Source organism: Tenrec ecaudatus, chromosome 1 (assembly GCF_050624435.1).
Source record: "Tenrec ecaudatus isolate mTenEca1 chromosome 1, mTenEca1.hap1, whole genome shotgun sequence".
NCBI lineage: Eukaryota > Metazoa > Chordata > Mammalia > Afrosoricida > Tenrecidae > Tenrec > Tenrec ecaudatus.
The window spans coordinates 142,740,206-142,762,387 of record NC_134530.1 but is presented as its reverse complement, the minus strand read 5'-3'; the positions used below and the strand labels follow the sequence as shown (position 1 = coordinate 142,762,387).

At 46.0% G+C, this 22,182-nt stretch overlaps 1 protein-coding gene across 1 annotated transcript in view; it reads right to left on the bottom strand.

The window, feature by feature from the left end:
- Positions 1-20,932, bottom strand: part of EEIG2 (EEIG family member 2) — a 70,358-nt gene extending 49,426 nt beyond the window's left edge. The window contains exon 1 of the mRNA XM_075558867.1: positions 20,711-20,932. Within this exon, the coding sequence (XP_075414982.1) occupies positions 20,711-20,847 (137 nt within the window). The 5' untranslated portion in view covers positions 20,848-20,932. The remainder of the gene's footprint in view (positions 1-20,710) is intronic.
- Positions 20,933-22,182: the final 1,250 nt, after the last annotated feature.

The following is a 22,182-nucleotide window of genomic DNA, read 5'->3' as shown; positions in this document are numbered from 1 at the left end:
GCAGTACATACTGATAGATAAAATTAAAAGGGGGGACAAAGTGGAGTTCACTGTAACTTGATAGATCAGAAACTGGACACTGCCTGGATACCCTGACAAACATATCCAACAATTGTGAGGACGGTGCAGGACCGGGCCTGTTTTGTCCCACCGCACAGGGTCGGCACGGCTGGACACGCACTGACTCAAAGGCTCTTAACAACAACAACAGCAATTCATTTCCCTGGTGGGGAGTCAGGAAATGATACTGCAGTACGGAATATTTTGTGTTGAGGAGGCTGTAAGTCCTTCCTTTGAAATGTCTGGAAGGCATATAGATTTTGAACTCTATGGAAAGGCTCGGGCTGAAGAAGCAAATGTCCACGTGCTCAGCGCGCAAGTGGTGATGGAAGTGGTGGGAGTGGAGAGGCCATTCAGGGCCAGGGCTGAGTAGGAAGGAAAAAGAGCTGAGAGTGGAACTGCGGGAGCACCCACGTTGGGGGAAGTGGAGGCAGGGCAGGCAAAGGAGACTGAAGAGTGAAAAAGGGAAACAAAGCGCAGCTATCAGCAGAGAAGGACTTGTTCAACAGTATCGAATGTGGCAGAGAGGTCGGGGAACAAAGGCGGCAAAGAAAGCCACCGGTTTCAATGGCAAAGTGGGTGTGGGACCCAGATTACTATGGAAAGGGGAGGCGAGAACACAGACAACTCATTTCAAGTGCTTCAGTGAAAACATGAGATCAGAGGGGCAGCCAGAGGTACCCCACGTGTGGGCAGAGGCAGGATTTCATTTAAGGTGCAAGAGACTGAAGAAGCATCTGACGGCACTGCCATCGAGTTGATTACGACTCAGAGTAGCCCTAAAGGGTGGGTTTTGCAGACTGTAAATCTTGATGGGAGTAGAAAGCCTCATCTCTCAAGAGCCAGTAAAAAGCAAACGCTGACGGTGTGTGAGCATGTGAATAACGGAGCCAGATCGGCTCCAGCCTGGTGGACGTCGGAGTGGCTGGGATGCTTCCCCAGGTCAGAAGGGGCTCTTCCCCCAGGTGGAGGGAGAGAGCACAGAGCAGCTGCCATGTCTGTCAACAGGCCACCGCTCATGGCTTAAAAGGGCTCTCAGGAGGAATGTCATTGAAAGAACTCAGCACTACGTGGTATACTTGTGTTCTGTGATATTCTTGTAGGCGCTCAAATCAATGTTGCTGTAAACTTAAATGGTTATAATTTGCTATTTATGATACAGAGTCTTAGCTTAATTGAGAGCAGATTTCTGCACAGTGCCTGACAGATGTCTTTTATTTTTGGGGGGGAAAAAAAGTCCATTTTTTGGTAGTATAAATGATTAATTAGTAGGTCTTGCAAGAGTACAAATTTAAACTCAAAATATGAATTTAAAGTGATGTGTATTTTTAAGTTCTCTCACATCTAGTTAGAGATAAATCCTCCTATATATTTCTTACCAAATTTCTAAATATTTAATACCATCAGAAAAATATTAAGACCAAAATCCAGTTTATCTTATAACGTACAGTTTTGTATTCATAACTTTTCATGTTATTGGCCAGCAAGAGAAAAGCACAATCATTTATAGAGATCAAAATATAGAGAATTAAGATAGCTTCTATTATAAGTTATACTTGTGGCATTGGACTAGTCACTTATATTATGCTGAGGCTTAATGTTCTCATCTGGGAGCAGAAATGTTATATTAGACACTATCTAGCATAAACATATGACTGTATGTGTCAAAGTGAATATTTTTGACAAAAATCACATTTCATCACCTAGGAAAGTAAATTTGTTTTGCTGTCACTAAGCACATTCCACACAGCATCAAAGTATACATGAAGACACAATTCAAAATGGAAATGCAAGAAGGATGTTTCTAGATTCACTGAAGGAAATATTTCATGACTCATCTTGGTCTAGGAAAATTAAAATCAGGGTACACACTTAGAAATAAAAATAATTTCTCTATAATTCTTAAAACCAAAGGGACCAGTGAAAAACTTTATAGAACTAAGAAGTTGGCATGAACTAAAGATCTCTACCCAGCCCAAACCATGCAGTGAGCATGAAAGAAAAAGAAAGACATTCTCTCATATATGCAAAGTCTAACACAACACAGTAACAAAAAATACCCAAGTACCCTTTCTGAATAAGATGCCTGAATTACACAACAACATGGAAAATGAATTATTTCTTTGCTAAGGCTTGAGAAAAGGCAAGACACTCCGGACATTTAAAGCAAAACCAAAAACCCTTCAGTTTCTGTCTTAAAGAGCCATTTTTTTTGCCTTTCCTTTCTGGTCTAAAAATACACGTGTAAAGAACATATGCAAACAGTTTCTTCCACACAGATCCAATCAGCTCATTTCCAGATCAGGAAATTTATGGTTCCTCTTGCCTGTGGACTAAAGGCTAATTCCTTAACCATGCAGCTCCCTCCCCATAATTTGTCACGAGTCTCTCCAGTTTGATCCCCTTCTCTGCTTCCAGGTGAATTATCTTCTGTTCCTTATCCAGACACAGTGTACCTGCACACCCTTCTTCGTGCTGTTATCTTTATCTTGGAATCCCACCCCCCACATACTTTCTTTTCTACCAACCACTCAGTACAAAGGAAAAGGAACAAAGTTTACGTTCAGAAGACCTAGGCTCAAGCCTAATTTCAACACTGAATGCTGAACAGATTACTTTCCTCCACATACATTAAAATCCTTGAACACAGCTATAAGCTGGTACACATGTATGGTCTGAATCTATTAAACACTGTAAAATCTTACTTTAAAGGGTGGGTTGAGAATAAGTGATACAGGGTATTATGGCAAGCATCGTTTAAATACAAAGTGCTATGACTCAAGACTTCACTGAAACCCCTTTCGGGGATGCATTTCCTAAGCCCTTGGGTGAAATTGTTTTCTGGTTCCTATGTACTCCTGCGTCACTTTATAGGCATCTCTGGAGTAGGTGTCTTGCAGATAAAAAATAACGCAAACAAGGAAAACAGGATTCTTTCTCTGGTATTTTCAGAAGTAGAATTATCCAGAGGGAAATCTATAGTTTCAGAGCGAGGAAATGGACTGGGCTTTCTGGAACAGGGATGTCACGTAGAGAAATCTAAAACACATGTATAGGTCACCAAGAGAGTACCAGAAATACGTTTAATTGTGTTTTGACCAACTAAAGGCATTCCACTGTGAATTATTTTGAAAAGGATGGGAATTCCGGCACACTTCACTGTGCTCATGTGCAACCTAGTCATGAAACAAATCAGGCTGTGTGTGTGTGTGTGTGTGTGTCAGGTTGTATCCTCTCACCAAACTTATTCAGTCTCTGTGCTGAGCACATACTCAGAGAAGCTGGATTATATGAAGAAAAATATGGCACCAGGACTGGAGGAAGGTTTATTAGCAACCTGCGTTATGCAGATGACACAACCTTAGTCGCTGAAAGGGAGGAGGACTTGAAGCACGTGCTGACGAAGATCAAGGATTGCAGCCTCCAGTATGGATTACAACTCAATTAAAGAAAACCAAAATTCTCACAACTGAATCCTGGAGTTAACATCATGAGAAATGGGGAAAAGATTGCAGGTGCCAGTGATTTTATCTTGCTTGGATCCACAACCAATGCTGTGAATCTGCTGCACACCACCTCCTTAAAGTGTCGAAAAGCAAAGATGTTACTTTGAGGACTAAGGCGCTCACTTTCAATCACGCGCAAGTTTGACCGTGAATACGAAAGACCAGCAAAGACTCGGTGTCCTGGAACTGTGGTGCTGGCAAAGCACGCCGACAGTGCCATGCGCTGCCCGAAGAACACACCAATCCGCCGGTTCCTGAAAGAATGCTCTTTAGAAGCAAGGATGCCGAGACTTTCATCTCACATGCTTTGCACATGTTGTCAGGCGAGCCCGGTCCCCGGAGAAGGACAGCGTGCTTGGTAAAGTGGAGGGGCCGACTAGATGGAATGAACATTGTTGCAACAACGGGTTCACACACAGCAACGGTGAGGATGGGCAGGACCAAGTGGTGCGTCGTTCTGTTGTGCACAGGTTCACAATGAGTCAGAACGGACGAGAGGGGACCTAAGAGTAAGTCACCCAGACACGCGTGGGGATAAAAAGGAGATTACAGAACCGATCTTGCTATCAAGAGTGAAATGAGTCAAGAACCCAGTTGGAGGTGGAGAAGATAGCACATAAAAAGGCTTTGACAAAATGTAAGGACTCATCCTGGCTACTATCTCAGTAATCCTTATAATAAAAAAAGCATGCAAATGAAATCAATTAAAATGGAAGGCACAGCAAGAGAGGGGAGCTAGCTCTACTGTGATGGACCCCCTGGGGAGGGGTGAGGCAGGGTGCAGCAGTCACAGGAAGGGACTTCAGGGGGGTTGCATATAAAAGGGCTTTGCTAAGCAGACAAGGGCTGGGGCATTTTTTGACAGACACACCTGCTGCGGAATCGGCTCTCTACTGTTGACTTCGATCATAATCAGTGCACACAAACCTCATGTTTGTGTTTTCTATTGCATTTGTTGACTGGTCTGATACCATTCCTGTCTTGGAAAGAAATTCCAGACAGTTGAAATGGCTTCTCGATTTTTCTGCAATGTGGGCTGTGCTTTTTGAAGGCAACACAGTAAGGTGGTAGCCAGGCTTTACAGGGTTACTTTAGCAAAATCGTTAGTGTATTAGTTCAGTGATAGTTTACTGTACGTCATCCAAAATACACTAGCTGGATAATTTTTATCTTTTCATTAATAGAAATGTATTACTAGAAACTATAAAGGTAATATGGTTGCTTATTTTAAAAGTTATTTATTTAGTTTTCAAACAGAATTTTGGAAAAATCACTTTCTTTCACCAGGTATAGAGCATTCTTTTGTTACTATACTCCTGGAGCTGTTATTCCTAAGACTCTTCTTTGCCTTGTAGACACCAGAGACAGTGATGTCAGAAGGGCAGCCCAGGTGAGAGACTGCTTGGGGCTTTCTAGAAGTCATCTTTTAACTAAAATGGGGAGTCCTTTATACCCAGGATACATTTCTAAACAAAACCTCACAGTAACCTGAATTGCCCTAAAAAAAAGTGACAAGGTTTCCCTGTTCCCGCAGAGCTGTGCGGAGGTGGAGGCTCCGGTGTGTTCAAGATTCGGTCCCACCCGTCTCCCCCACCCTGGGGGGGACGGCATCGCTGCTGGAGGTGTCAGGGACATTAACACTGCGTTACAGGAGCAGCTGAAGACCGCCCTCATGCACGATGGCCGGGCTCTTCTTTGTGTGCTTGCATCCAACTCTGATGGGCCTCTGTATGTCCAGTGAGTGGAGGCCCTGTGTGCTGACCTCATTAAGGTGAGAAACCAGGAGAGTGGGCAGGCCTCTGCAAAACTGACAGAGAAGGAAAACCCCGGAAAGTGGCTGGTTGCAGTTGTGTGGCTGTTAAGGACCATGGCAAAGAATCTCAAGCCAAGGATGTTACCGAAGAACACTTTAAATGCAAAAAATGAGCAAATAAAACGTTGCTAATTGTTAAAAAAAAGTGACAATAGAAGATAAAATGTTAATAACCTTGTATTTAGACAATAGCACTTGTGAATTCAGAAACTGGTATAGAAATGTGGTTGCAGTCTGTGAAGAAGGAAATATATAGAATTTTAACTGGAGAGAGAATGCTCCTGAAAGGGCTTTTTCTAAATGCTCTGCTTGTGATGACTCACTTAACTGAAACGCAGCAAACATGCAAAAGTCTGAAATCGATGCTAGGGTGGTTCCTCATTTAATTAAGATAAAATAAGCCATGGGTGTGTGCCAGTTTTTAAGCAAAGCCACAGTGCTTGGAGATAATTATGGGGAGTCTCATATTTTCTTCTGAAACCAGGAAAATGGTTTTAGGAGAGAGAATATATATCTATATATAATTTTAGGCAGCAGAAACCCTTTCTATTGTGGGTTTGTTTTTAGCATTTGTTTCCTTAATCTCTCTTATACTCTTCCTTTGCCCAGCGATGATCATGTTCAAATCCCTATCCTAGAAATAAATGCAGAACATCTGTTTGTGCTTTCCTGATTTGCTTCCTTTCCTCCAACTTTCTCCTGGTCTTCAGGAGCAAACTCCCCAAAAGAACAGTCACACCTTCAGTACTTCTACGCTCACCCCCTAACCCCTGAAACCTGGCTTCTGCTCCCGCAACTCCAATGGAACTTCTCCAGGCTCACCAGGGACTTGCTTGCCCAGTGAAAAGGTGGCTCTGACCTGCCCCGTCTCCCCACACCACCCTCCTCATGTCATGGCCATGCCGTGGGGGCACTGCTCGCTCTCCAGAGGTCTGGTCTCCCTTCACCGCATGTTCTTCTACCAAGGCTTTGTCCTTCCGCCTTTGGTTTGGCTCCACGTGCCACCACTGGCTTTCTTGTCCATCTGGATTATTTAAAAATGTAGGCGCGCAATCCTGACTCTGCTCAGTTACACACATAAAATATCAGCTGCCCACCCAGCATTCAGATGTGCTCAAGGGACAGAGCTCAGTAATTTCAGAAATATGAAGAATAAATGGGAAACAAAGGGAATATGCCAAACAAAACAAGTGTTCTTAGTTTCCAGAGCAGCTGTATAAAAAGACCGTGCCAAGGAGTGGATGCTGACTCACAGCAACACCGTAGGACAGGGCAGCTCTGCTCCTGCGCGTTTCCAAGACGGGAACTCTTCCCAGGAGCAGAAAGCCTCATCTTTCTCCCCAAGAGTGGCTGGTGGTTTCGAACCGCTGATGTAGTAGTTAGTTTCCCAAGCATAATCCACTATTAAATGACTTGTACTACATTTTTAGTGATGTAGGGCATGCTTTAATTATTCTGTTCAGCTTTTAAACAGCAAGATAATTATGTATGCAATTTAGTTTTAGTTGTAAAAAAATCCTAAGTTGGAAGAAACTGGAATGATATATGAGGGGGCTTCAAAAAGTTTGTGGAAAAATTCCATTATCTTTTCTTATTTTTCCAGACACTTTTTGAAGTCCCCTTATATTTTAGTCTAAGGTGCCAACAGTGATATCTCTGATGGGTGACAACCTGTTTGCTATAATTTTCCATCTTCCCCAAATGTTCTATACAGATAGCATATATATTTTACACCTGGAAGGAAAAAGGGGGATTTAAAGTTAAATACTGACTACAAAATAAAATCCCATCTCCCTTTCACGGCATCATGACCTGTCAAAATCTAACCCCAACCCATCTCTCTAGTCTTGTTCTTCAGTCTCCAGTCCGCACCCACTCTGCTTCACTGGACAACCAGGCACTAGGCTCTCGACGCGTGCATTGCGATGGTTCTGTGCTTCTGTTTACAAAGTCCGTTCTCCTCCCACCCCAAACCAAGACATTTCAACTCTGATGATCTCTGTCCCTCAAACCTTCATACAGAGCTGGAGGGCAAGACTCAAACTTTTCTCAGATTAGCTAAGAAAGATATTGTACAACTTTTTAACACTGGATCTTAGTGGCGCAATCACATAAAATAAAACACAGGCTAAACTGAGACCTGGTAAAAGTTTGGTCTTGACTAAAAACTGTTGCAAACATTAAGAATTCTTAATTTAATTATGTAAAATCCGATCCAGGAAAAGTGGATTTAATAAAAATAACAGCCACAATATAGAAGATAGCATCCACCATGCCACGTGGAACTTTTGTGCCAGGGTTCAACAAACTCTGACACCCTCAGCCTCTTTCCGTACCACTCCCCTCATTGTCTAACTGGACCGGGCTGTCTCGTGGGGACACTCCGCAGGTGGTGCTGGCAGGTGCTGGGGAGTCAGTTCTGACTCATAGGCGCCGAGGCACAAGAGAATGAAAGACTACCTGGTCACGTGCCATTTTCACAATAGCTCCTGTGTGTGAGCCCACTGTTGCAGCCACTGGGTCAATCCATCTTGTGGCGGATCTTCCTCTTTTTCACTGCCCTCGTCTTCACCAAGCCTGATGTTCCTATTGTCCACCTCCATCGACCCAGGGCCGGGGGAGCTCAGACATGGTCCGACTGACGCTCCTGGGCTCCGACCTCAAGCCGGAGCCCCCGTATCTGGCTCTGTCAGACACTTCCTCTCCTACGTGATGCCACACGGAAGCACCGGTTTTGCAATCTCACTCTTCACTTCAACACTGGCCATCGGACTCGGCTATTTTAATACCAGGTAAGCAGTTTCTCTGCCATCGGAGACATAGCGCTCTTTGTCGTATGCCAATGTTCACAGCGCTTTGTCAACCCGCACTCTGGACCGTGCCATCTTTCTGGCTGGCTCTCATGAAGGAGTCTCAAGCTGTCATGAGCCCCTTCTCTGGCACAACCCCCAACTGTCAGGAGGACCTCATTCCTAGCGCATACACATTCTTTTGTCATCACGGAAGTCTTCATCCTCAACCAGTCTATTTTTTCCGGGTTTATCTTCTTTGATAAACCTTCCTAATGAAGCCCAGACCCCACTACTGATCTCTTAAATTTTGCTTGACTCCTGGCCTCTCTTAGACTACAACACTCTTTAATTCTCTTGACACATCCCGACCCCGCCCCCACCTCTCTTATGCTACAAGCCCCTAAATCTGAATCAGTTTGACGACCCCCTTCCCCCTATATATGACCCACGAGGGGCACTGCTAGAGAAAAATGGCCATGTACTTGGTTTTCTTCAAATTCCTGGTTTTCCCTTAGTGTTGGGTCTTCTAGGCTCGTCACTGATCTGCTTCCTCTGCCATCCTGTGCAGGGCACACCTTGTGATCCAGCTCTACTCCACGTGTGGAATTATATGCTCCCTGCACTAGTTTCCAGGAGTGCAGATTTCTATGGGAGCAGAGAGCATCATCCTCTGTCCGAAAAGCGGCTGGTGGGTTTGAACTATGGACCTTGAGGTTAGCAGCTCGATGCTTAACTCATGGTGCCACCAGGGATTCTTCCCACTCTGGGCAGCTTTTCTAATCATTTATCATGATCTTCGTGTCCCTTATGCCATCTTTCCTGGTTGCTAAGAAAGATATGGTCATAGATGAGAATTCTCTTACATTCTAGCCTTAAGCCAACTTACTAATTTTACATAAGTCAATTCCCTATTGTTGGCTCCTCACACCCGACAGGCAGGAGCCCTGGTGGCATAGTGGTTACTTGTTGGGCTGCAATCCACAGGGTCAGCAGTTTGAAACCACCAGCCTCCCTAAGGGAGAAATATGGGGCTTTCTACTCCTGCATTTAAAGTCTTAGGAACCCCCAGGGGTGCCACTATGAGTCAGCACTGACTAGATGGCGGTGAGGCCGTGGAAGGGCATAGGATGGGCAGGAAGTTATGGAGACAAGCAGTGGGCGGGTCATAGGTTGGGGCGGGTGTGCATATAAAGCTGATGAAACACTGGAGAGGAACTTGGAAGGAAGGCTGGGATTTGGACAGACTAAAAGGGCTCAGATGAGGTCAAGAAAGGAAAGGCTACCAAAGAAGCAGACACACACACACATAATGTTAATACAAGTTGACTAGTCATGGCTAAAGAGAAGGCTCAGGAAGGGTAGTGATAGGGTATAAAATTAAAAGCTCAATCATAGAACCTCACTGTTAGAAAGCACCTGAAGGACAAAGTTCTTGATAGTTGTTCAACTGCTAGCAGTTGTGGCTTCATTTTCAACCCCCACCCCCAGGTGGCCGACTCCTTACTCTGTGGAGAACCTCTCTTCTAAGTGCTGGACCTCCTGAAATTCATTATTTTTTTAAAAGCCTCCTTTCATATCACTGGTCCCAAGTCTGATCGCAGATGCACCCAGAAGACTACTCCGCTTTATGGGGCAATCTTGCACATATCTTCCATTTAATCAACTGGTGACTTTGAACACGTCATGTAGCTTTTCTGAGGATGAGCTACAATAGAAGTGTGACGGAAGCTAATCATCCCCCAATATCTTTCTTGCCCTTATTGCAACCAATTTGTGTGTCTGTGTGTGTACGCTGGGCACAGGCTACCCAGGGATGATCACATCTCTCAACCTTGCTCATAGCTGGGTGCTGTCTTTTGCTTCCATTCTGCTTGGTGGGCTGTGAGCAGAAGGGACTTCCCCTTCCCTTCTCCCCTTCCTAATGGCTGGGATTCAGATGCGGGTGAACCATGCAGTCCATCAACAATAAGCCCAGGCTGGGCAGAGAGCCATATAAAGAGAGCCCAAGCCTCAACAATGTGGCTGAGCACAGCCACCAGACCAGGTAGGCCTTCTGTGCGAGACACAAACTTCTGTCTTGTTTAAGTAACATGACATATAATCTCACAGCACTGGCATAGAGCCTAGCCCTATACAGGACATAACAATGGCTTCTACCCTTTATGAGAGAGTTTTTAAAGAATTAAATACACACTTTGTGGTAGTTAAATAATTGTCGATTTAAGGATTATGCATGTAGGGTGGAGTCTAGCCTGTCAATCAGATCATAGCCAATAAGACCTCTCTGTGAGTCCAATAAGGCCTTCTGAGAATTCTGGGAAATCCTGATTTTTCCTCCTTGGAGATTGGAGACACTTTTCTCTGTCACACCTGGGAGACATAGGAGCTGACAAGACACATGGACCCATCCTGATGCAGCCCTGGGTGCTGGAGAAGCCATGCAGAGATCCCGCCTGCCCTGAGATGTTTCCAGTGCCACTGGGTCCAAAGACTTTCTACCCATTGGCCTGTGATCTCTACATTTGGCATCATTGTATGTGTTTGGTAAGTCTGAAGAGGGCTTTACAGATTGCTGTCAGACACATGGGCTAATATTGGACTTATGGACTTGATCTGGACTGGGCTGGGATGTTTTCCCCACGTTCAATTTCTCTTGTATATAAATCTCTTCCTTATACACCTATGTGCGTCCATGGGTTTGTTTCTCTAGTCTACCCAGACTAACACACACTATTTAAAAATATGTATTTGAAAACCATTATCTTCTCTTTTGAGTCACCCAGGTTAGACTAAAGGATTGCTAGTTTCCTCCCCAGGATCGCAGTGTGTAACATCCCTCAAAAGGTGACACTGCAAACTGAATATAAGTCCACGTCAGTCTGTAGTTTAGAACATTTAGCCTACACACATTTAAAAGTACAGCGTACATGTGCAAGTCACACGACTTCCTCATCTAGTGAAGTTGAAATAGCTGTGTATTTGTCACCCTTAGGACAGCAACAGCAGGTCCTTTCCCCAAATGGCCGCATTCATCCAACGCATCTTGATATCATGCCTACCAAGCAAGGTTGACAATGTCAAACGTGAGTTCTTACTGGTATAAAGTGGGGCATCCCTGGATGGTACAAGTGGCAAAGTACCTGGCTGTTAACCCAAAACGTGGCAGTTTGAGCCCACCCAGAGGCCTTTGTCTGTCTGTTCTGGTAGGAAGCATCACCAATAACGTTTTAATCAGGTACTGCTCAGGAGTAGTTGCTGTCAGTGACCAGTATGTCGATTCTGACCCTATGTTTGCAGAGCAGCTCTGCTCTATAGCGTCATTACGAAACAGAATGGCGCAAGCTTCTGACTAAAAAAAACACACCTGGAAAAATAGGATGTCACATGTGTGAGCATCATGTTTCATTCCTTTCCCATGTAATGGTCTTTAAAGGCCAAGAAACAGACCTTGAACTATTTATAGGCTTTTCCATTTTTGTCAGTGGCTTTCTTTTTGTTATTGTTATTTTGTGTTTGTTCTTTGCTGTTGTTATTGTTTTGTTGGTTTTGACTTCCTTTGTTGCTTGATTTGACTTTTCCAGGTTTTTGCACTTATTAATGTATCTGCAAGTCTATCTAGATAAGATAGGCGGGATAAATAATTTGGAGATGAAAATAATGGGACCTATGGTTCGGCAGGATATGGCAGAAGGTGGAAGAAAGGAAGGGGATGGGGGTAACCAACCCAGGGACAAGGGAACAACAAAGTGAACTATAATAAATGGAAGGAAGGTAGTAGGATGCCTAGTGGGGCTTAATCAAGGTCAATGTAGCAGCAAGGAATTACTAAACCTGAATGAAGGCCGAGCATGATGGTGGGCAAGAGGAAATTAAAGGAACTAGAGGAAAGAACCAGGAGGCAAAGGACATTAATAGAGGCCTAAATACAGGCATATATATATATCTATATATATATATATATACACACACACACACATATATATGTATATATAAAACGAGAGGGGAATAGAACTATGTACTCATATCTATATGTTAAAAAACAAGGTTGTAGATGGATAGTGGGCTCTGAATCAAGTACTCCCTCAACACAAGAACACTTTGTTCTAACAATATGGCATTCTGTATGCTCACCTTCTTGACACGATTGTCGAAGACAAAATGTGTGCATAAGCAAATTTATGGTGAAGAAAGCTGATGGTGCTTGGCTATCAAAAGATATAGTGTCTAGGGTCTTAAAGGCTTGAAAGTAAATAAGCAGCCATCTAGCTCAGAAGCAACAAAGCCCACATGGAAGAACACACCAGACTGCTTGATCACGAGGTGCTGTTATCAGGCATCAAAGAACAAAAGATCATATCACTGTGTGCTCACCTCCTTGATACAATTGCTGAAGACAAATGGGTGCATAAGCAAAGGTGGCGAAGAAAGCTGATGGTGCCTGGCTATTAAAAGATATAGCGTCTAGGGTCTTAAAGGCTTGAAGGTAAACAAGCGGCCATCTAGCTCAGAAGCAACAAAGCCCACATGGAAGAAGCACATCAGCCTGTGCAATCATGAGGTGTCGAAGGGATCAGGTACCAGGCATCATCAGAACAAAAAAATCTTAGCATAGTGAATGAGACAGGGAGTGCTGAGTGGAGACCCAAAGCCCATTTGTAGGCCACTGGACATCCCCTTACAGAAGGGTCTTGTGGCGGAGACAAGCCAGTTAGGGTGCGATGTAGCAACGATGAAAAATACAACCTTCCTCTAGTTCCTAAATGCTTCACCCCCACTATCATGATCTGAATTCTACCTTGCAAGTCTGGCTAGACCAGAGGATGTACACTGGCACAGATAGGAACTGGAAACACAGGGAATCCAGGGCAGATGATCCCTTCAGGACCAGGGGTGTGAGTGGCAATACTGGGAGGGTGGGTTGGAAAGGGGGAACCGATTACAAGGATCTACATATAACCTCATCCCTGGGGGACAGACAAGAGAAAAGTGGGTGAAGGGAGATGTCGGACAGTGCAAGCTATGACAAACTAATAATTTATAAATTATCAAGGGTTCATGAGGGAGGGAGAAGCGGGGAGGGGAAAAATGAGGAGCTGATGCCAGGGGCTTAGGTACAGAGCAAATGTTTTGAGAATAATGAGGGCAATGAATGTACAAATGTGCTTTACACAATTGATGTATGTATGAATTGTGATGAGAGTTGTATGAGCCCCTAATAAAATGATTTTTTTAAAAAAAGGCTTGAAGATAAACAGCAGCTGTTTAGCTGAGAAGCAACAAAGCCTACATGGAAAAAGCACACTAGTTTGTGTGATCATGAGGTGTCAATGGGATCAGGTATTAGGCACCTAAGACCCAGAACAAAACCATATCCAAGGTGAATGGGGTGGGGCATGGAGTAAAGACCCAATGCCTGTCTGTAGACAATTAGACGTCCCCTCACACGAGGGGACACGAGGAAGAGATGGGCCAGTCAGGGTGCAGCAGAACACTAATGAAACACACAACTTTCCTCTAGTTCTTTGGAGCTTCCTTCACCCCAGTATCATGGCCTCAATTCTGCCTTACAAAACAGATTAGACCGAGCATGCACACTGCTACAGATAAGAGCCCACAACACAGGGAATCAAGGATAGATAAACCCCTCAGGGACAACGATGAAACTACAACGATGAGATACCAGGAGGATTAGGGGAGGGGTGGGGGAGAATAGGGTAATCGATCACAAGGCTCAATCTAGAGCCCCCTCCCAGGGGGATGAACAGTGGAAAAGTGGGTGAAGGGTGATGGAGGGCAATGTAAGATATGGAAATAATAATCAATAACTTATCAAGTGTTCGTGAGGGAGTGTGGGTGTGGGAGAGGGGGGAAATGGGGAGCTGATATGAGGGGCTCAAGTGGAAAGAGAATGAGTTGAAAATGATGATGGCAGCATACATGTAAATGTACTTGACATACTGGATGAATGAATGGATTGTGATAAGAGGTGTAAGAGCCTTTAATAAAAGTATATTTTAAAAAGAAATAAAAGGTATCTAGACTGGAAAAAAATTAGTGACTTGGGTGAAAGTGTAAAAAGCAAATGGATTGTTCCACTTAATTCAGATAGACACATGATCGCAGACACTGATAGCAACCCCACAATGTAACAGAATTCTCCCCACTTCCCCCTCTTTCCCATCTCCCCTTCCTGCCCTCTGAGCTTTATCAGGGCAAATGCTGCCCTTTGATCTCATTTGGTTGACCTCTTTAAGGAGTGCACACCTACCTGGCGTGACCATTCACTCTCATTTGGCTCCAAGTCCAGAGCGGTGGGGTAACTTCCAAGGCTGAAGGGTGCCTAAAGGGCCCTAATCTTGGGGGTTCCACCAAGCTCTAGCAGACCATCAGCCTGGGCTTTTTATTACTTTGCGTTTTGTCCACATCCCTCCCCCACCCCCCACCTGCATGACTCTTGCAGTAAGTGGAAAAGTTATCAAAAAGTACAAACTATGCAGGCGCCCTGGTGACTCAAGAGTTAAAGCACTCGAGGAGGAACCAAAAGGTTGGTGGTTGGACCGCGCCGCGGGAGAAAGTTGTGGCAGTGTGCTCTGTCAAGATGGGCGGCCGTGGAAGCTGGCCCCCGGAGTCACTGTGAGTCAGAGCTGGCTGGACGGCAGTGGGTTGCTTTTTGTTTGTCTTTTTCTGTACACAATGTGCTGGGAACTAAAATCTTGCAAACATAAAGATGTACTCTGGCCACAAAGAAACCCTTCAGCTTGTTTACAAAGCAAAAGATCTAATACACAGATGTGCTCGTTCGGAGGACAGGACACTCCCCGAATTAAATTTTTTTTTTTTGCCACAGGCTCATGTGAAACTTTGAAAAGTATTTTAGCTATTGGCACTCGCACACACAATGAACAAAACAGAGAGCTGGGAGATGTTAACACTGCAGAACTACTTCTTATTATTACTCCTTTATTAAAGCAGACCAGGAATTAACCAATTCTGACAGCCTTAATATAGCAAAATTGACTTAAATGCATTTAAAGAGAAAGATCTAGGAAAAGTTAGTTATGTAATATTTTGTCTTTATGAAAGATCTTTGAAATATTTTATTAGACTGAGGTAGTTAGTTTATTGTGCCAACCTGGCTGAAAAACACCTGAGGGATTAATTGAAGGGCGGAAGGATAAATGGCTCAATGAGCCTCACCATTCTAGTTCTCGGGTCTCTTGCTTTCTGATGGTTGGACCAGGGTGCAGCTGCCTTAGCCAGTTCCCTGCTTCAGCTTGCAAGGCACACTTCCTGCAAGACATCCCTGAGGAGAAGCCACATGGACCTACCCCGATGCAGCCCTGGGTGCTGGAGCAGCCGTGTGGAGACCCCTGCCTGCACGGAGATGCTTACACGCTCACTGATTCAGCTTTCCTCCTGCAGTCGGCGTCATTGCGTGTGTTTTGTGAGATGGAGAGGGATTTTTTGGATTGGTGTCAGATATATGGGCTAATGTTGGACTTGTGGGCTTAGGCAGCACTGGGTTGGGATGTTTGTTAATGTGCACTTACTCTTTCTATAAAACTCTCTCTTATCCATGAGTTTCTGTGGATTTGTTTCTCTGAAGTACCCAGACCAACACAACGGCAAATTGGCTTTAGTTTATTAGATCACTAGAGCTGTGCGATGTATTCTCTGAATGCTTTAAAATCGATCAGATATTTAAAATCTGATAGCTTAACCTGGCCATTTTTATCATCATTATAAATAAATATCTTCTGGTCTTTATTTTTTTTCCTGACCACTTCACTAAACTAATATTTCCAGGAGTAACTCTTGCTGCTGTCAACGAGTCAAAACCGACTCATAGGGCAGAAGGGAACTTCTTCTGTGAGCTTCTGATCTGTGACTCTATGGGAGTGGAGAGTCCCATCTTTCTCCTGCAGCACGCAGTTTTGAACTGCTGACCTTGGGGATCACAGACCAACTTGTAACCACTATGCTACCAGGGCTCCTCAGGAGAAACCAGGTCTTTTTGAAAGTAATTTTCACTTCTTAGTGCAGGGAATTACTTAACATTACATGTCAAGTAATTGTACCCACAGGCTTTGTGATTTCCAAGAATGATCGGTGAGATTGTTTTGGGAACACCAAGGGGACTGGGCAGCCTGCTAAGAGTAAGGTGCATGAGGTGGAGCTCATTTAATGAAACAAAACCCTGCCTAATGAGGGGATTGGTCAGTTTTGCCATCCTGCTAGGATTAAAAAAGAGAGCCAATGTCTGAGCAGTAAGGGAAGGGGACCCTCACTGCCATCAAGAAGAGACAAGAGTAGAACCAACCCTCTGGGCCTGGGGTTCTTGTGCTGAGAACCTCCTAGACCCAGGAGACAAGAGAAAGAGAAAGCTCTAACAAGATGGCTAGAAGCTATCTCAGAGACAAACCCCCAAACCAAACCCACTGCCATTGAGTTGATTCTGACACACAGTAACTCTATACTCTAGACCAGCAGTTCTCAACTGCTGCTCACGACCCCTTTGGAGGTCAAAGGACCCTTTCACAGGGGTCGCCCGAGTCAAAACAGTAACAAAATGACAGTGATGAAGTAGCAAAGACAATTTTATGGTTGCGGGAGTCACCACAACATTAGGAAGGTTGAGAACCACCGCTATAGACAGAGTAGAACTCCCCTTAGGTTTCCAAAGCTGTAACTTGCTGTGGGAGCAGAAAGCCTCATCTTTCTCCCACGAAGCTCGACTAGTGGAGTTGAGCTGCTGACCTTGAAGTTGGCAACCCACTAGGGCATCAGAGCACATTGGATGAGACAGTAGAATCAGGAGACGGACACAAGACGGTGCAATGGGCTTCCTGGCCCGGGGAGCCAGGCAATTGGGATGAGTGTGCTGATGCACAGTGTGAGAGCTGAGCATCTTTGGGCAGGAGGCTTCCTGGTGGAATGGCAGACCTCTGGGCTCTAACTAGCAAAGCCACAGATGTTTGTAATACTTGTCTGAGCAGGATAGAGGAATGGAGAATCAGAAAGAGCCCTGCCTGTGGGCATTGCTGAGAAGGGCCTGTACCAATCAAAGAGCTGTATTCTGAGTTGTTCCCAGAACCATAAAGGTGAAGATGGTCTTGCAAAAATGATCGGATCTGGCAGAGAAGCAGAAAGTGCCACGGGATGGATGGCTGATGTCAGAATATGATGATGGTATGTCTGCAGTCAGCCTTGGGCTGCTCATACTAATAATAATCCTCTCACCCTTGTGAAGTTAGAGGAGGTCAGACGCCTGTCCATGCCATTTTTGCATCATCTGTAATGAGGCAAAACACTTGGGGATTTCAAGAATACTCACATATTGTCACTGAGCCACTGACTCTATATGTGAAGTTCAAGAAGCTTCAATATACAATCATCTAAAAATCCTACAATAAACTGTCTCTAACCGTGTATCAGGCTCAATCAATGTCACCTCAAATGTTAGTATGTCAAACATACACCTCTTCATAGTCCCTCCCACCACACCTAACACATTCCTTAAAGAAAAGATTCTTTCCTGATTTCTTTACTTCTGTCACGGCACCAAGGCAGCTTTCTCCTACCCCATTGCCATTTATCAGTCACTTACATGGGGAAGCTCAGGCTTTAGGCTGTCTTATCAGTTCCTGCCAGGGTTATTTTAATAACCTCCTAATTTGGCTCCTCATCTCCAGTCCATCTCCACTTGAATCCAAAGAGCACCGGCCTGCCTGCCAGCTGAAATACTACTTTGATTCCATTGCAACTCAGTGAGACTCTTCTGTTGAAATGTTTACTGTAAGCATAGGAAAGGTAATTCTTTCTGGAGCCATCCATGACCTTCCCCTGCACCTCCATCCCAGCCTCCCCCCAGGCTTACCTTAGGCTTTGGTTCAACAAGAACCTTCTCTGCAATCAGGCTGAGGACTTACTCTTATTTCTGATTGGCTCACACTCTCCTCTCCGGCTGTCCTCCCATCCCACTTCTTTGTCAAAACAGCCTCATCTTCCTGGCACTCAGCCCAAGTGCTAATGTGGTGTTTCTGTGACTCTCACAGCTGTAAATAAGCTCTTTTTCTTTGGGAGTTCAACAATACTCACAGATTGTCACTGACCCACCAAACCCTACTGCCTTCCCCTCTCAAAGCACAGCACTGAATTCATTAAGCAGGGTCGCTTCTCTGTGGGGTCTTCTTTTTGTGGAAACTCGCAGAGCCCTTAAAAGACAACTAGGAACCTGGTTAGTAGTCAATCCATATTTGTTGAATAATGAATGATGTGCATTTTTAGTTTTTGTAAACCGCCCCCCAGGCCCTTTTGAAAACCGGTCAGCTGCTTTATCTCTAGGCTTTTCTCTAACAAAAGGTTCATTTTATGAAAGGAGATTTATCTTATAAAAGGTTTACACACATTGGGGGCACCCAAGACCATGCCCGGGTTGGAGATTCGATAGGACTCGGAGAACTCAGCTGGCAGTAGTGGTCCCGGCTCAGATTTTTTACAGCAAAAGCAGATCCAACACAAGCAGTAAAGGGAACAAAAGGGGCCTGGAGCGCAGCGGAGAGGAAACCAGGCACAAGCTTCCAGGAGTCCTCTCGCCGTGGTGCCACAAGACAGACACACTTCATTTCCTCAGTATCAAACTGCGACAACATGCCTGCGGTGCTGGGTACCAGGGACCCTCGTTGGGAGGCCCCGTTCCCAAGGTGTTTACTGGGGACTGGTCATGTAAGTCCACATCGCACTCGTCAATGATTCAGACTCCCAGAAAGAAAACCAAAAAATCCCCAAAAAACAAACTCACTGCCATGGAGTCAATGCAGATTCATGGCGACCGACAGAAAAGCAAACAAGTGCCTGTGAGTTTGTGACACTGTGACTCTTTAGGAGAGTAGAAAGCCCCATCTTCCTCCTGCAGACCAGCTGCTGGTTTCAAACGGCTGATCTTTTCGCAAGCAGCCCAATGTGTAAGCACGACGCAAGCGGAGGTCCTCCCAGGGAACAGTTGCCCACTCCAGTTCTCAGATGCCAGCCAAAGACCAACCTTGCCCAGCAGCCAGCACCGGGGCCCGCTATGTTGGCCCATTTCGGTGCAGTTAATCTCATGCTTTTATGAAAGGAAAGCCACAGCACTAAGTAGATCGGATTATCAGGCGCATGTCAAGGAATTTTTAAACATTTCATATCCGTTAGGTGGCTCGTGTTTGTTTGCAGCTCCTGAGGAGAAAAACAAGGGGTCCTGGTGGTGCGTGTCTGCTATTTGCAAAGGGCTGCTCAGCGGCTCCGGGAAAGTGAGGCCCAGTGACGTGTTTCTACGAAGAGCAAAGCTGCGAAAACTCTAGGAGGCAGTTCTACTTCGTCTCATGAGGTTGCTATGGGTGGGAACCAATGATCGCGACAAGAGAAAAAGAAGGTATTTTCAAACCAACACTTCCATGGTTGTCAGAATAAAGGCATTAAAAGGTAACCGCTAAAGGAAATAGAACCTCTTGGGCTATAAATATTGAACATTCTACTCTGTCTTCAGAACTTTGGGGTCCAGCTTTTAAAAATTGCTTAGGCGTTCCATTTTTCTTAAAAATACCAACCTTAGGGTAACTCAGAGGAGCCCTGGTGGCATAGGTTGGGCTGCTAACCACAAAGTCAGCAGTTCAAACCCCACAGCTGCTCTGGGGGAGAAAGATGAGGCTTTGTACTCCCATAAAGACTTGCAGCCTGGGAAACGCACAGGGCGGGTTCTATTCTGTCCATAGGGTTTCTGTGAGTCAGAGAGTACACTCGGTGGCTGATGGCTGTTTGCTTTCTTCTGAAGTTTAGGGTAAATCTGTCGACGGGGGAGTTGCAGTGAAACTACTGAAGGTATACGCTGCCACACCTTCATTCTGTAAGCTGACCATGACGCTCCGGGAGTGCCAGGGACCTCATGCCAAAAGGTGGACAGGAACTGGACTCCACTGGTTGGTCCAAGTCCTGTCTACACGGAAACCCAATAAAAGTCACTTCAAGACAGGTAGTTCGGTGAGTCGACAGCATGGCACTGGAGAACACGGCTCGAATCCGGCCTAGGCTCACCCTAGCCTCATCCTGGGCCTGCTAGAGGTCCCTGAAACACTTGTCAGGCTGAAGGGGTTATGCTGAGCACAGGATGGGCGCGCTTGCAACACAAGCTTTGAGATTATTTTTGCTCTTTTTATCTGAACACCATCGCAAAAGTTCCACTTTGTACTTTACAAATATGGAAACCATTTAAGAGAAACCAGAAGCATCCTCTCCCTTCTGGCCATTGCTCCCAATTCCTAGACAATTCAGGAGGGAGGGCAAAATACCAGGAACCAGCTGGAATCAGAAGCGCAGGCGCCAAGCCCGGGCGAGTTGGCCCCATTTGCAAAGCACTTTGCAGCGATCAATACATTCCTGGCTGGTTTCCGACTGGTCCCTGAAGAATGGGAAGCTACAGGGCGGGCTGCCCTCGCGGAGCAAACGGGTCCTGGAAGAAGCTGTTGCCCTGAGACGAGCCCCTCCGTGCGGCGAGGGCGCCTTACCTGGAAGACTCGGCGGTGAAGCTGCCGCCGTCCAGCAGCCGCATCTTGCAGAAGAGGACCCCGTTGACGAAGGGCACCGAGGAGAGCTCCTCGAGCTCGAAGTCCACCTTAAACTTAAACTTCTTCTTCTTCATCATCCCGAGAGCCAGGCGCCGGCGCGCGGGGGGCGGCGGCGGGCCCAGGGGGCGAGCGGGCGGTCGCCCCCGCGTCAGCTCCGCGGAGCCCCGGGCCCGCCCAGCCACATGGCCGGGGCGGCGAGCTGCGCGCGGGGGCGCGGCCGCGGGGCGCAGCGGTGCCGCCCGGGCCGCCGTTGGGCGCAGCAGTTCGGGTGGGAGCGCGGCGGCGGCCCGGGCGGAGCCGGCGGGGAGCGGTCGCGCTGCAGCTGGCCCCGGAGCAGGCGCCCTTTGGGTGCGCAGCCGCTCGCAGCCGCCGCCCGTCTGAGAGCCGGAGAGGGAGGCGCGGAGAAGCGCCGCTGCCCGGGGCGCCCCCAGCGGTCGCCGCGCGCAGTGCTCCGCGGGCGCGGAAATTCGGGGCGGGCGGGCGCTTTTCCGGGGCAACTAACCCGCGAGGGCAGTTGGGGCGCCCCGCCTCTCTGGGGTTAACAGGAGGCAAACCGAACCCCAGGGGAGCTCCCCCCCACCGCTTCCTCTCCGCCGCTCCCTTCCATTTCTGCCCCGCCTCCTTTCGCTTCTTCCCCTCCGGGATTGGATTTTTTTACCCATTGGGTCTAAGAGCCATAATGCGTGGGGTGAATCCGGACCTCTGCGTTGTTTTCGTCGATTTGGGACCCTACAACTAACAGCTTCCTCGGGCACTGTAGACGCCGGGCAAGGAAAAGGATTACAATATGCCTCTGCGTGTCCAGGCATTACGAGAGAATTCGGCAAACGGTCTCTCATACTTTATCTAATCTTGCTCACTCAGGATGAAGAATGCAACAGGGGTTAAAATAATATCTTCTCTTTTGCATTTTGGCTGTTCATTCAGAACGAGGAAAAGTCTAAAAATCAAGTTCTCAGGACAGATCTCAAAAAAAAAATCCTAGCTTCCCAAAATGCACGGCAATTCCAATAGTGAGTAAAACCTGTGAAAACTGGAACCCGTGTAAGACGGAAACCCATCAAATAGTTTTCAAAGGTCAAATAGTTTTCATTCACAGCAATGGAAAAATGGTATGACTGCGCCTCGTGAAAGGCAGGGATTTTGTGAGACCTGAAAAACAAGACAGTCCATGTAATCTCACTTCTCACAAATATCTTTGTAGATTGATTCAATGTGCCGGGTTCTAAATTGTGGTCTTATCTTTTTAATTCAAAAATTCCCTCACAGTGATCTCTGAAACTGAATATTCTTTCCTAGTCCGCCTTTTTATTCATGCATTAATTCTCATAAAAATGTGTTCTAAGTGCTTAAAATGTCAGTGTGCTAGGCCCAAGGGGCCGCTAAGCTAAAAGTCAGCGTTAGAAACCACC